We start from the raw sequence: 15,274 nt of genomic DNA on the forward strand, positions 1-15,274 counted from the left end.
TGCGCAAGTGGGAATCATTGTGGTTCCTTGCAGAACACTTTCCAGGTTTGCAGGGCACTGCTGGCACTGCAGGGCACTGCTGACACCATGTGCACATCTGGAGGCTGCAAGGCTGGACAGGAGCAGGCATGCACTCACACCAGCTCTTCACTCACTAAAACCAGGTGACAAAAAACATTTCTTCTCCCCCTTGCAGAGGGAAAACCCCAAAACAACCTCAGATTGCTTTATGCTGCTAACTTAGTTCAGTCCAAGAACTAAGTAACTACGTAACTAGAGTCCAAGAACTAAGTAACTAAGTAACTAGAATCTGTCCTAGTCTTCAAGCAGTTCTAAAATTACCACAATATCCCACAGAAAAAAAAACCAGCAAAACAGGCAGTATTGAAAACACTAAGCTATTCTGCTCTGAAGTTCTTTACGGTCACCATTATTCACCTAGAACAACTCATAATTTGACATGACAAGTCTATCTGCCACATTTTGCAACAGCTGATCACAGAGGAGCCAGCCAATGCTCTCTCAGCAATCACCAATATCAAAAACCTGCTCGAGATGGAATCACGCTGTTGCACACTGAAATCTCAGTCTGGAACAATACCTTTTTTCCGCTGCATTCCCGCAGACATAGAATGGCTGGGATGAATGTCTTGCCAGTTAAGACTTCAAAAGCCTCACATCTACTAACCATACATCCCTCCAGAGAAGCATCACTAAGGGAATATTAATCTTCTTGAGTTATTTAAGTCACCCAGTTTTTGGCCTCGTGATTCACACTTAGCAAGATAGATGCTTTTAAAAATCATCCTGAAGTAGACTGTCACCTGAAAAGGATGAATTCTTGCTCAAGTGCACACAAATCATGAGTGATGAGGAAGAGCCTGACTTGGTTCAGTCAGTGAATATTAAGGTCATGGTATTGAGCTGACTGATTCTTTTGCGGTACCACTTGAGTGCCTGTGTGCATGATTTCTTGCACTTTGACTGTCAGGATGCAAGGATGCAATCTCTAAATTAGCTGCAGGTGCAATTTATGCACCAAGCTAAATGAAGTCTGGTTGCAAATGCCTGGATTTTAAACTGCTGTGAAAGGTCTAAGGAATATGAAGAGCACACAAAGCTAAGAAGGTAACTTTTTTCCAGCACTACCAGAAGCCAGTGATACATTTCATTGTGAACTTGGTTTCAAATTGCAGTCTTTCTCCTGGCTCACTGCTTCTGTGTGTGACCCTTATTTCAAATAGACTAATTTCCTCCTCAGACCAAAGCATCGATTCTGGGGAAAAGCCAGATGCCTAGCAAAGAAACAACACTATAAGCCAGACCATCAGGATTTCCACACAGTTCCATCCACATTAAGCAATGGAGACTACACAAAACATATCTGAAGGAGAGGATAGACGTAAGGAACAAAATGCAAGTGTGGCTTACAATTTCATTGCTAAACCTTTAACCCTTGTAATCTGCCACTTTGAATTCCCTTAGTAATCTCTTTGGTGGCAAGGTGGAGATCTGCACTATGAGATTTAAGCAGGTAACTCAAAATGCTTAGGAGATCTGGGGCACTGGTTTGGAAATATCAGAGGCAGCCCCAGAAAGGTCTGGGCAAAGAGCTTAGGACAGGTTTAAACCACTAATTCTAAGCCATTCATAAGCATAAATCTGAAATGCATACACAGTCACTGGTTTGGAAAAAGCAATTTTCTTTTCTGAAACTGGTAAGAAAGAAAGACCTTCTGTTAGTACAGGTTGAGCCCCATAGGCTGACATGACCTTCCAGCTGTCTTTGAAGTATCACAAACCAGACTGTTGCTGTGGTCTGTGCATGTGAGACCTACTGTAGCTTGGCAGTGGTTCTGCAGGCTGTCCAGAAGTCAGGACCTTAAATCCTACCAACAGTCTGTCACAGATGGTACAGCAGAGGGGAAAAAAGGGATTATGAAGTGCTGAGAGAAAAAGTAGGCCATGTAGCTGCTGATCATGACATAGTTGCCTGGATAGCAGAACTGTACATCTAACATATGCTGCAACTCAATATTCTCCAGCAAGTCAGAGGCCTCCATGAATTACTGTTAAATTTGCCAAATGCTTCATGGTTCATTTTCTACTACTAGCATGGGAGACTGCATTCAGAAGAACATGGTCAGGACACCTCCTCAAAGATGCTGCAGACTCACACAATATTGCATCTACAGAGGAGATGGGAACATACTATAAATATACGCTAACATTATGCAAGGGAACAGATTCCACCTGTCCCAGTTGTGTCAGCTAGCTTAATTCATTTTACCTTAACCTCCCGCCTCTCTTGACCATAACTGCATCCTCTATGCTTGTCCAGTGCATTAAAGAAATTAAACAATCTCAGCTACACCCTTTTGGAGATGCCTCTTTACGGCAGGTAAAGCTATGTAACAGTCTACAACCATTCCAGTAGTGTCTTATGGGTTTAAAATCAACTTGTATTAATTGCAAAGTACAAGCTTTAATTTGCTGCAGCTTATATAGATTTCTTTAAACGCAAGATTTTCTATTCCTTGTGTCCTTGTCTGCATACGTTTTACACCATCTACTGCTGTCAATACCATTCCAAGTCACTCATCTCAGAGTCTGACACCCATGTGTTTGGCCATTTGTCAGCAGGTCTACGCTGCTTAGTGGAGCTGATACTCCCAAACTGCCCCCATGAAAGCTAACAAACAAACAAAAGGAGCATACCATAGTCACGATGCCAGGGCTGCTCTTGTGTTTGGGAGGGAGGCTAGCCTCAGTGTACGGGCTCTTCTTCCCCCTTATCTGTGGATTCACATCCTTCCCTTCCTGCACAAGGTACAGCCACTTCTCACTGACCTTAGCTGTGAAGTCAAATACTCTCATTCAGCTGAACATTACATCATTTTTCATGCTAATATTTCTGGTGCAGTACTATATTATTTTTTTTGTGAAGTCCATTGCTAAATGGACAGATCACAACACTTCACATCAGCTGTCATGGTCACATCCTCAGACGTCTCAGGATCTAGCAGACATAATGTGGGTGCTCCAAACCTGTGCAGGTGGCTCTAGGGCATTGCTAGTGCTGTTCAAGAGCGTGTATTACTTCATCCTTAACCAAAGGCCCTAGTTATTTTCTATGTACGTGTTTACAATATTTGATTGAGAGGTATCTCAGTTTTTCCTCTTTCCCTTGATCACATTAGCTTTCCATCTAACCTTAAGATCCTACTGTGGAGAAGCAGAAAATTCAAGGAAAATCATGCTAAATCTTAAAATAACACTTCTTTGATATGCCTGGCCTCTGCATGCTTCCCAAAGATCATGGCTAATGTCTTGGCTTTAAAGATACGTTCCAGTAACTCACTATTTTAAGCTCCTCTGATACTTCACTGAGCAGAAAGCTTCCCATAGGCATTTAAATACTGAAAATTCGTATGTGCCAGGTATGGTTCATTTTGTGCTTTTTCAAGTATGTGGTCTATGATCCATGCAGAGAGATCACAGCTAGAAAAGTTTTACTTCTGACGATCTCCTGGGAGACACTGTGAGATTGGGAGCCTTTATGTGTATGATTAGTTAGAACAAATCTAAAGTTATTCTACTCCACATAACTGGCCTATGGCAATTATCATAAAAAGAGAGAGTAGAGGTTCAGCCACAGGTCTCTTTGTCAGGCTGGTTTTAAGATTTAATCATTAGGTTTCCACCAGAATGAATATTTTCATTTAGAAGATAGCTGAAATGCCAGGAAAGAAAAAGTGCTTTGGTGAGACAGCAATGAGTCTTGAACACGTACAGTGACCACATTAGTCCCTTTGCACATTTTCTAATGAAGTTAATGGAAAGACAAATTACATGGATCTCTAAGGAAATAATAATTTATATAATCTGGATTGACAGACAGTTGTTGAAGTTATCTGGTTTCCTGACAACTCTGTGGGACTGCTTGTATGTTTATTCTGTGGGCTGTCTGTGTAACCAAGGTTTGAAATGCCTAGAATTTAGCAGCTCTACCCCAGCAGCACCCCTTTTCTTTTCCCTCAAAAAGACTATTGTGTCAATCTATACCTTTTTGGACAGGTGATATTTGGAGCTGTGTTGGAATCCTGTATTTCTTTACACAAATAAGTTGTACTCTTCCATAAGCTAAAAAAGCATAGAATCATACAATCAACTAGGTTGGAAAAAACCTTTAAGATCATTCAAAGAAAGAGATGTACTTCTATGGTTCTATACAAATCCCACTTATTTCCATATCATTTCCCTATTTTAGCATCTGCAAGCAGCTTTCAGTGTTGAGGTGATATCCCTCACTATGAACAGCCGTCTTTGCACAGCAGTAGGAAGAACAACATGCTAAGCCTCTAATGAAAGGTTTCCTCCTATTCTGTGTCATGCCAAAAGACGCATTTGGCATTGTGCCATTTCCAGCCTTTAGGGATATGTAAAACTTAATCACTAGACCAGAATGACACTGATTTGAAGGCTCTCTGTGCTCCATGAAAAATCTTTGTGTCCTTAGAGTTACTCCAGATGCGACCCAAAGGAGCTCATGGCATGAGCTACCTGAGCACCCGTGGTGGGGTAGGTGAAAAATATCCATAAAATGAACAGCCTGGGTTAATTTGCTATGGAAAAAAAACCCAAACCAAACAAAAAAAAATTACAATAGTCTGAAGGTCAAATGGAATGAAAACATGTTTTTAATCTTACCTACTTATAAATCACTGATCTTTTAGGTCCACTAAAGCCATTTATAGAGATTTTAACATAGCAAGCTGGCATGCCTGTTACATATTGACCTATATGTACCTTTTACAATTCTGTGAATTCTAAGAATGGTATTTTACATGTGGAGTCACCAGCATCTAGGCCTGCTATACTGTAAACCACGGTACAGCAAGTATACAAGAAAATTCTGGTGGTTGAGAGACTTCTATCAACAGCTATTCCATATTACTATGTCATTTTCCTTCAACAGATCCCTGCCTAGTGTAAGACATAGGCAGATAACCCACTGAAGTCTCTGCTGATCTGAGGAAATAGTTAAGCTCCCCTCTCGTCCCAGTTTTGGGATCACCTCCTTTCATCTTTTAGCATATAGTGACATGGTGTTTTTTCCCAGCTACAAGCCTAGGTCCTTCTTCCATACACATGGCCAGAAAACTTGATGTTCAGCGAGGAACATGAAATGCACCTGTATTCTGCTGACCGATTCTGACCACTGCTAACAAACATCACCTCAAGCAGGGTAAGCCACCTTTTTTTCTTTTACATACCTTTTTTTTTTCTTTCAATAAACCTATTTTCTTAACTAGCACAGAGGGTGCAATCTGGGGAAAGCAAATGAAGACAAAAAACTTACCATCTGATTCAGAGGCTGCTCTGAAAATCAAGTAGCTGCTGGGAAGAGGCTGAGTGATTGAACCAACATTTTCACCCTTTGGGCCCTGGAAATGCACACGAAGAAAAAGATGTAAGGCTTAGAAGATGTAATGGACTATTCAATGTCTTTCTACCCTTCCTGGGTGGAGTATGTATGTGCGTGACAGGGAAGAAGGAAGGAGCAGATGAAGTAATTTGGAGAGACTCATTACAATCACAATATCACTGCTGTAGCTCCAAAACAGTAATGACCTCTGATGTAAACATGGTCTAACCTATGACAGCCCAAAACCTACTCTGTTCATTCAGATCCTCAGGAATGAATCTCATTTCTGACAAAAACAGTTAAGTATTTGCTATTAGCCGTCTTTGTGCAACACCAGAATGGACTGTTCCATGTGGTGCTCGCCGAGTCTGTCTGCAGCCTGACAAAATAGCAATGAAACACCTTTTGTGTCACCACAAAAGTGATGAGAGCCCACACCTTGAGCTGTGAGTGCCTCTAGCAGCAAGGCAATGGCAGCTTTTCTGGAAGGAAACAAAGGGGAAACTTCATCCTGCAAACCTGTCTGTGGGAAAGGAAGAAACGGAGAGAAACCACTGGCTGAGGACTAGAGGTCTCCTAGCATGGACACATGCTGCTGGGTTGCAGACTTTCACCTCTGCATCCAGACCCTTTGAGAACCCGCTGTGGTGCCTCAGATGACAGCCACTTCAGGCTTCAACAAAAGCAGGCTTTGCTTGTTTGTTTTGCCACTAGTTAGGGGCTGTGGTAGAAAAGATTACAGTGTCTTTTAAATATTCTGCCACAATCAGCATGTATCTGAAATATAGATACTCATGTATCTGAGTGCATCCCACAAAGATGCAGTGCTGAGAAGACAGCAGTCTCCAGTCGGGCTTCTTGTCCTCACATCTGCAGGGTTCTGATGCCAGGAGAAAACGGGATTGTTGTTACTCACTTCTTTTTCCTCCCCCTTCTCCCACGAGAGAGGGGAAAGGAAAATTAAAGTCTGTTTAAAGGCTTAATAGTCAGGACTGACATTTGATTAGTAAACCAGAGCAGAGCAGCTTAAGACATTACTAGTGACATTAATGCAATCAGGCATCATTCCAGATGGCATTTTTCCTTTCAGTAGCTTGCAGCTGAGCAGGGTGTTTGAGAATTCTTGATAACAGCATTACTTTTGTTTTCAGTGCAGAGACTGATATTTCCCTTGTTGGAGGAAAAACCCCACAGCCAAATAGTAGAGATCTGGAGAACCATTATTTAAAAAAATGGGGAGAAGGGAAGGAGGCGTAAGAAGGTTTTAACATATATCTAAATATGTGGATGAACACAAGGAGCAACCAGGTCACTCTGTTAAGGAAACATATTCAGTAGTAAGGCATGCTCATACATGGAGGGGGCTGTTTCCCACAGAAAGAGGAGAAAAAGAATGACAAAAATGAAGTCAGCATCTCCATAGAGTAAATGAGGTTCTGTATCTGCACTGCAGAGATAATGAAGATTTCTGTCTCACAGCCTTTGAGCATCATGCCTGTTGACCAGAGTCTAAGACCTCCCAGACAATGACTATCTCACCAAAAGTGAACGTTATCCTCACTATACTAGGAGTCAGAGCTCAGCTGCAGCCTGTAGACAGTAGAACCAGGAAAGGATTATCTTCAGATCATTCCTGGTTTTACATTTGATTTGAGACTCAAAAGGCAGTATCAAACAGGGGTTGATTAGACTTTGAAGAATGAAGTGGACTCACACTGTTTCAGATAGTATGACAAGACATCTTGTCTTACAGAGTATAAAACAAATCTTCAAAAACTGGAAATAATCCCTTTCATTAAGAGTATTGTGGGCAACTGTAAGGATGAAGATGAAACTAGCTGTGTTGTGTTATGAAGTAGAACAAACAACTGTAAAAGCAGCAGCACAAGCCCATTACTAAACTTTTTCCTTTAAAGGAATGACTCAGAACTCTTAAAAATCAACACAATTCAAATCATATACATTTCCAGACTCAGCGGGTCTGACCCCAACTCATTTAGTGCTCTAAGTAAATGACAGAACAAGCTGCAGTCAATAAAAGCCTTCTTATACCACACTGTTCAGCTAGATTCTGAGTAATATGCTTCTAAAATAACTCTAGACACCAAAGAACTTTATAGGAAATTCTCTGGTGCATATATTTAGCTTTCAACTATAAGTAATATTCTTACATCTTACCTACCTACCATTTGAAAAGCACCACAAAATTTCATCCTGCTCTAACTGAAGTCAAATGCCTGCACATTAGATTTAATTGGCTAACACAACTATCAATGCCTAGGCCAGTGCTTGAACCGGACATTTGCTCCAGGACTGAACCCCACAGTTAGATCCAAATGTCTGCTGAGCAGCCAGGCCAACACATACAAAGGTGCTCATTAATTTCCCTGAGTTAGCTACGAGTCCACTGATGTGGGTCAAAGCTGGACCATCAAGGCTGGAAAATCCTTGAAAATCTCACAAGCTGTTTTAGACAGAAGTGGAAGTTGTTTATCCAGACCTTATTCCTATTGTGATGGACAGTAACATAGGCTTTTTCTTAATCATTTTTTCTTAATTTCATGAGAAATAGGTTTTCTTTGCACAACTATACATAACCAATTTAGATCAGTCAATTCTGCTCCAGTTGCTTTAAAAGAAGGCCTTGAAATGACATAAACCAGCATTTTTAGCAGTCTCAGCCTTACACTGTTACCAGAGTGAAGACAGCTTCTTTGATATGAAGCAGTTCATAGGTGGATTTCTTCTTGATGTGCATTTTGGTGTTCACCTTGTGGCTGAAAGCGTCTATCACACATAACAACCAGGCCGAACTCAGGTTTCAAGAAATACCCTACTATGCAGCTCAAATGTGGCTTTCTAAGTGTGATTTAACCCCAGCTGGTAACTAAGTACCATGCAGCCACTTGTTCACTTTCCCCCACCTACTCCAGCCTCAGTGGGATGTGAAGGAGAATCAGAATAAGGCAAACCCATGGGCTGAGATAAGAACAGTTTAATAAATTAACACGTTTCAATATTTATTGGTAATTTATTGCTAATTGAGAATATATTGATAATGATGATGATAATAATAATGAGAATGTTGATAATGAAAAAGAGTGGGAGAGAGGGAGGAGTAAAACTCAAGATAAAAAGACAAGTGATGCACAGTACAATTGCTCACCACCCACTGACCGATCCCCAGTGCAACCTGAGCAGTGATCTAGCCCTTCTGCGTAACTGCCCCCCAGTTTATATACTGGGCATGACATGCTGTGGTACAGAATACCCCTTTGGCTATTTTGGGTCAGGTGTCCTGTCTCTGCTCCCTCATGGCTTTTTGTATGTCTCCACACTGGAAGAATTTAAAAGACTGAAAAGTCCTTGACCAGGGTAAGTGCTACTGAGCAACTAAAACATGGGTGTGTTATCAGTGTTATTGTCAGACTCAATCCAAAGCACAGCACTGTACCAGCTGCTAAGAATACTAACTTTACCAAGCTGAAAGCCGGGCAGTGACTTAGAACGTTACTTTGACTTTAAAATTCAGATGTTTGGGGACTTCCTTTAGTACACAAACATGTGTCAGAGATACATTACTTTCATATTTAACATACTAAGTCCTCTTTCTGTCATGTTTTCTCAAGAGATACAAGAATTAGAGATACATATGCATGCACAAATACATACACCTACTGATAAAAGCTCCTCTTCTTTTTTGATGATTCATATCAAGGCAAGGGCATTCTAGCCCAACACTTCAGATCTGCCACTGACGCTACTTTTCAGTACCTGACTGCACTTTTGATTCAACTTTTTCGTTACCTCTCCTGACTCTGCTTTTCAGAAGAATTCAGCTCATCTGTCAAGTCACAAGGAATTTTTTTGTTGATGAAAGGTGAACGACTGACCTTGGTGCATGCTTTGAATTAAAAATCATCAAAACTCTCAAAAGTGAATAAGAAGCAAGGTAGCAATGAACCCTTTGGGAGTTAAAGCAAAAGCAATGCATCTAGGCAACGATCAGAGCTAGCTACTGTCAGAAAATAAGCAGCTCTTACCCTTAGTTGTTGAAGTTAATTTGAATTGTCTCCTCCTACTTTATTAAAAATTGCAAGACTTTTTATAGTGGTGGTATAGCTGTGTTTAAAACTGTTCAATTAACTGCACTGATGAGTATGAGTGAGCCTGCCCGATCTGCTCCCACAAGGCTTCCCCTCCATTTTGTTAGATCTTCTGACGTCAATGATAAATGCCTTCACCAGCCTCACATGAATCTTCCCAAGTAGATTTGCTCTACTGACCACCTTGCAGCAAGGCACTAGATTGTAATGCTTTGCTTACACTGGTGGTGTCTTCTAAAGAATTTATGCCTGTAATAACTCTGCTGAGTCACTGCTTTTAATAGGGACATGAGTCCAAGAACATTTTTGTCTTCAGGGTACCCAACAGACGTTGCTCTCAGTACCTTTCAGGAGGTACTGGGGTCTTCCTCTGTGCTCATAGCCATCATATTTTAACTATTCTTAAAGAAAAGAAGAAAAAGAAATACAGCTCTTTAAAATCTGCAGGGAATTATTTTAAGAAGTGTGAGAAAATATTAATCATTTGTGTTACAGGGAGAACTAGAGGTTACTGCAGGAGTTACTGTGTGTAGAAGAAGAGACTGTCTCAGCCTGTAAGTAACAGCAGTCTGAAGAATAACTCGAAGTGAAAGGGAGAAAATTTTGCTATTTCCATTTCAAAGAAGAGAAAATTAAGTCAACCTATCCAAAGTCACACTTTTGTAGAACAGTCAAGGCTTGAGCAGACCACTGAGTTCCAAGTCCACTGCAAACAAACCCAAACCTCAGAGGCATTAGCAAAAAAGAAGTCAAACTGTTCTTCCAGTTTTGTGCAAAGTATTTGGTGCTTTGTGGGTCCTTGCTTTGGGGAAATCAGTTCACTGGGTATTTATTCCTGATCTCTTTTTAAAGATGGATGCCATGCCTTGATAGTGCCTCTAGGTATTGATATTTTTCCTGCACTAACATATTACCCCTATCCTACCCCCTATGCATGCCTCCATACACCAAGAATGACACATCTGCATAACTGATCACAAGGCATCACATTCCTTTGATGTCATATCATGACCATGCTTTGGTGGCTTCAATATTTTTATGCAGTCAATTCATCACTATTAACAGCAACTAAATAACTGCAAATTTAGATAATATCAATGCCAGATTACTGAATGCTAGTTCAGGCACTTTGGTGACCAAGAAGAGGTTATTCAACTCATCAGGATTGTTACCTTTACAGCCCAGATTGATTGATCCAAAGGATGAAAAAGTTTAAAACAGAAGCCATCCTTTTTGGAGGGTCTCTCAATCAGCTCACAAGAATGGAGCAAGATTGTCCCAACCCACTGTCCAATCTTTGGTGTCTTATAAATCAGTAGCACTCCTGGTTTCAGAACACACCACAGCTTGGTCCAACTCTTCAGAGTCCCACGAATCTGGAGAGAAGCAGGGAGAGAACAGAAATTTGCATTTATGTTGCTCCTTAAAAGAAAACCAGCATTTATTCAGTATTTATACAGTATTTCCAGTATGTGTTTCTCCCAAGGCCACACTTTGATATACTTTTTTAGGGAAATACACTGCATTACCAGAATACTCTTAGAGCCCTCACAGCAAATCACAGACCTTGTAAACCTGGCTATCAGAAATTAGTCTTCCTATTTTATTACTGTCTAAATGTTAACAGCTTGCTTAATTTTTTAGGCAACTAGCACTGCTGGCCCATGTGAGAGTGATCTATTAATAATCATGGAGAACATGCCAATTAGAACTCTGCATAGAAAAACATTATAGCTAGTCTAACTCGACTTGTAAGTCATTTTAAGTGCTCTGCAGAACAGAGCTATTAATGGGTTTTGTCAAATATCCCATTTTTAAAAGCACCTTCTCCAGCTGGTTTACTTCTCTGTCAAGCTCAATACATGCTCTCTCTTGTATAGAAGAAATTAAATCTGATAGCATGTATTAAAAGATAACAGCTTTAAGATTGTGGAAGTTTCTCAGTAAGGTTAGATCATGCCTAAGGTCTTCTTGTCTTCAAACCTCAAGTCTTACGTCACTGTTCTTTTTTTTTGGGAGCCCAGCATTAGTTGCTGCTGAACTAGAAATTTCTAACTGCAGCAAATATGCAACAGTATTTTGTATTTTAAAGATCTCAGTATGTACCTATCATCGAAACTAAACACAACATTTTGTTGCCAATATAATTTCTCAAATAAATCATATACCTCTCAATTTTATGACCTGTAATACTGACCATAGAACAAAATTGGAGGGTTTTCATATGCTGGTAAAAATGCAATTGTATTGTTTCATGGAATTCCCAAGCTACATGTTTATATTTTTTGAGAGAGATATGTGCTTGGCAAAGTTTGGAAATACAGTTTTGCCATTATAAAAGGGGCAACCAATTTACTGTTAGTCAAGAAGACTAAATGGCCCCCCAAAATTAAAGAAGGTAACATCTCTCAATGTCAATCTAAATTTATTTTGCCACACACGAAATTTCATGACTACAGTGAGAAGCTGTCACCGGTTGAGTCTTTGCACAAGGAGAAATGACAGTTGTCATCAAGTCCAATATGTTTCGTTCTGTGCTGTGACAACATAAAATCCAACTGTCAATAGAACAAGCCGGGTATGTCCATTTCCAGGCTGTTACTCTGTCTATTCCCTCTTCAGTACAAAACCACATCCATGGGAAGACGCCAGTGCAGATTCTTTCAGCGAAGAAAAAACATCATCACTTCCTTTTGTACTATGCACTTTTTGAGTCCTTGTTGCTACTTACTAACATGAAATAGATGGATTGAGTTAGGTTAAGATGTCAATATTCCCCACAATTCCACCTTTATGGCAGTTATTTAAGTATAGCTTTACAGCAACTTCAACACAAAATTATTCAGTCTCCCTTCACTCAAAAAAAAAAGTGCCAGTGCGTAAGTCTCAGGCACATCAGCTACTTCTCACTTGTCTTTTCCTTCAGTCTCAGAAGCAATGGTCTGTACTAAATACCTTCAGCCAGTCTGCTGTGATCACTACACTGGGATCCTTTAGAGCACTGAAGAGTTGTTTGGTCGCTCTTTTCTTCTCCTGTCTGTAATTCTTTTTTTGTACCTGGTGAGAAAGAAGAAAACATAGCAGCTGTGATAATGGCCTCTTTTGTGGAGGAAAGAACATAATGCATTAAGGACAGATATGTATAGCTCAGCTAGAACTTGACCCAGCACAGGTTCCCAAGAAATGAGCACGAGGAAGAAGGAAGCCATACTGAGATAGCAGGCATTATTGTTTGCTCCTGAAGTTGCACTACACATAATCTAATTTGCATTTCTTTGGGAGAATGGAAAGAGGTTGAATACCCAGTCGTCCCCACCCCTCAAAGAGATGAAATCTAATTTCATCCAAATCAAATAATTTATACTTTTGGTTTGGTAGATAAACAAGTATTCAAGCAATAATTTGCTCAGATTGCCTTGGCATGCCCCTCCTAACAAGACCAATGAAGGATTACAATCCTCTTGAGGTGCCTAATGGACCTGGAACACAGGAGCAGAGTGAAATAATTACACTGATTTGTTTTGTTTGCAGTATATAATCTAATCCTGTGCATAAAGCCTGTAAATGCCTTTGGCCTATAGTGACCTCTGGAAGAGTCAGAGGCTTCTCTGGGTATTGGGAAATGACTCACAGTAGTTCCCAATGGTTTGCTTGGAAGATACTACTTGTTATGTAAAAGAAAGTCAGCTGATGCTGACTTGGCTGCTTTGCACATACCTTCAGTGTTTCCTTCTTTGTGAATTTGGCTGTGGGAGACACACACTCTTTGTCAGACCCATTGCAAAGCTTATATTCAATCTAAAAAAAGGAGAGAGAAAATAGGAATGTGTTAACATGACAACGTTTGAGTTACGGTCTAATGAAGAGTTATTTGTATCTGCCAAGAATCCATGAAAGAGCCTATTGCAGAGGTCAGCAGCAGAGCACTAGGCAGGTGCCGAAAATGCATACTTGCAGTGCAGTTCAATCTTTCTTCTTATTCTCATAGTTAATTGGAAAATTCCTCACCAAATTTTCTTCATATGCAGCCATTAGTCTTGGTAAAATAAAAACCAAACCAAAACAAAAGCCCCATTCTTATTCCTAACCTTGAAAACTGCCCATCCCTTTTCAGATCTGGAAGCATTTCATTTACTGGAATAAAAATTATGGGGAAGCTGGTATGTATCTTTCAGAACTAGACTTAATATTGGCAATGACTGTTGCCCTAGCTGAAATGTCCAGAAACATGACTGAGCAAGAAATGACCTAATCATGTTACAGAAAATACAGGAAATAATCATCATTGTGGCCTTGCAAAGCAAGGCAGGGAATATACAGTCACTTCAAATAATGTTTGATAGTGTCAGTGATGCTTAAATTAATTATTCAGAGGCTACAGACTGATCTCATGATTGTGCTGATGGGCTGACAAAATGCTTTACTTCTGTTAGCCATGGTCATAGAATCATAGAATAGTTAGGGTAGGAAAGGACCTTAAGATCATCAAGTTCCAACCCCCCTGCCATGGGCAGGGACACCTCACACTATACCATATCACCCAAGGCCTCATCCAGTCTGGCCTTGAACACTGCCAGGGATGGAGCATTCACAACCTCCTTGGGCAACCCATTCCAGTGCCTCACTACCCTAACAGGAAAGAATTTCCTCCTTATATCAATCTAAACTTCCCCTGTTTAAGTTTTAACCCATTTCCCCTTGTCCTATCACTACAGTCCCTAATGAAGAGCCCCTCCCCAGCATCCCTATAGGCCGCCTTCAGATACTGGAAGGCTGCTATGAGGTCTCCACACAGCCTTCTCTTCTCCAGGCTGAACAGCCCCAACTTTCTCAGCCTGTCTTCATATGGGAGGTGCTCCAGTCCCCTGATCATCCTCGTGGCCCTCCTCTGGACTTGTTCCAACAGTTCCATGTCTTTTTTATGTTGAGAACACCAGAACTGCATACAATACTCCAAGTGAGGTCTCACAAGAGCAGAGCAGAGGAGCAGGATCACCTCCTTCGGGCTACTGGTCACACTCCTTTTGATGCAGCCCAGGATACGGTTGGCTTTCTGGGCTGCAAGCGCACACTGAAGCTGGCTCATGTTCATTTTCTCATCGACCAACACCCCGAAGCCCTTCTCCGCAGGGCTACTCTGAATCTCTTCTCTGCCCAGCCTGTAGCTGTGCCTGGGATTGCTCCGACCCAGGTGTAGGACCTTGCACTTGGCATGGTTAAACTTCATGAGGTTGGCATCAGCCCACCTCACAAGTGTGTCAAGGTCCCTCAGGATGGCATCCCTTCCCTTCAGCGTATCAACCAAACCACACAGCTTGGTGTCATCAGCAAACTTGCTGAGGGCGCACTCAATCCCACTGTCCATGTCAGTGACGAAGATGTTAAACAAGACCGGTCCCAACACAGATCCCTGAGGTACATCACTCGTTACTGGTCTCCAACTGGACACTGAGCCATTGACCACAGCTCTTTGTGTGTGGCCCTCCAGCCACTTCTTTATCCACCGAGTGGTCCATCCATCAAATTGATATCTCTCCAATTTAGAGACAAGGATGTCCCACACGATATTTGCTATGTACCTGTAGAATCCCTTCCTGTTATCCTTAATATCTCTAGCCAAGTATAATTCTAACTGGGCCTTAGCTTTCCTAACCTGGTCCCTAGCTTCCTGAGCAACACCCCTGTACTCTTCCCAGGCCGCCTGTCCTTGCTTCCACTTTCTATAAGACTCTTTTTTCAT

The 15,274-nt window shown here is 41.1% G+C and overlaps 1 protein-coding gene across 6 annotated transcripts in view; it reads right to left on the minus strand.

Moving 5' to 3' along the window:
- The window catches only part of OSBPL5 (oxysterol binding protein like 5), a 186,618-nt gene that overhangs the window by 33,728 nt on the left and 137,616 nt on the right, over positions 1 to 15,274 (minus strand). For all 6 annotated transcript variants that reach the window (XM_061380236.1, XM_061380235.1, XM_061380237.1 and 3 more), the window contains 4 exons: positions 13,252 to 13,332; positions 12,490 to 12,591; positions 10,707 to 10,910; positions 5,363 to 5,447 (listed from right to left, as the gene is read on the minus strand). In XM_061380236.1, coding sequence (XP_061236220.1) covers positions 5,363 to 5,447; positions 10,707 to 10,910; positions 12,490 to 12,591; positions 13,252 to 13,332 — 472 coding nt within the window. The remainder of the gene's footprint in view (positions 1 to 5,362; positions 5,448 to 10,706; positions 10,911 to 12,489; positions 12,592 to 13,251; positions 13,333 to 15,274) is intronic.

This window comes from Neopsephotus bourkii, unplaced genomic scaffold, assembly GCF_033783945.1.
Source record: "Neopsephotus bourkii isolate Nb327-2 ecotype Australia unplaced genomic scaffold, CSIRO-AGI_Nbou_v1 NB_1792, whole genome shotgun sequence".
Classification (NCBI taxonomy): Eukaryota; Metazoa; Chordata; class Aves; order Psittaciformes; family Psittacidae; genus Neopsephotus; species Neopsephotus bourkii.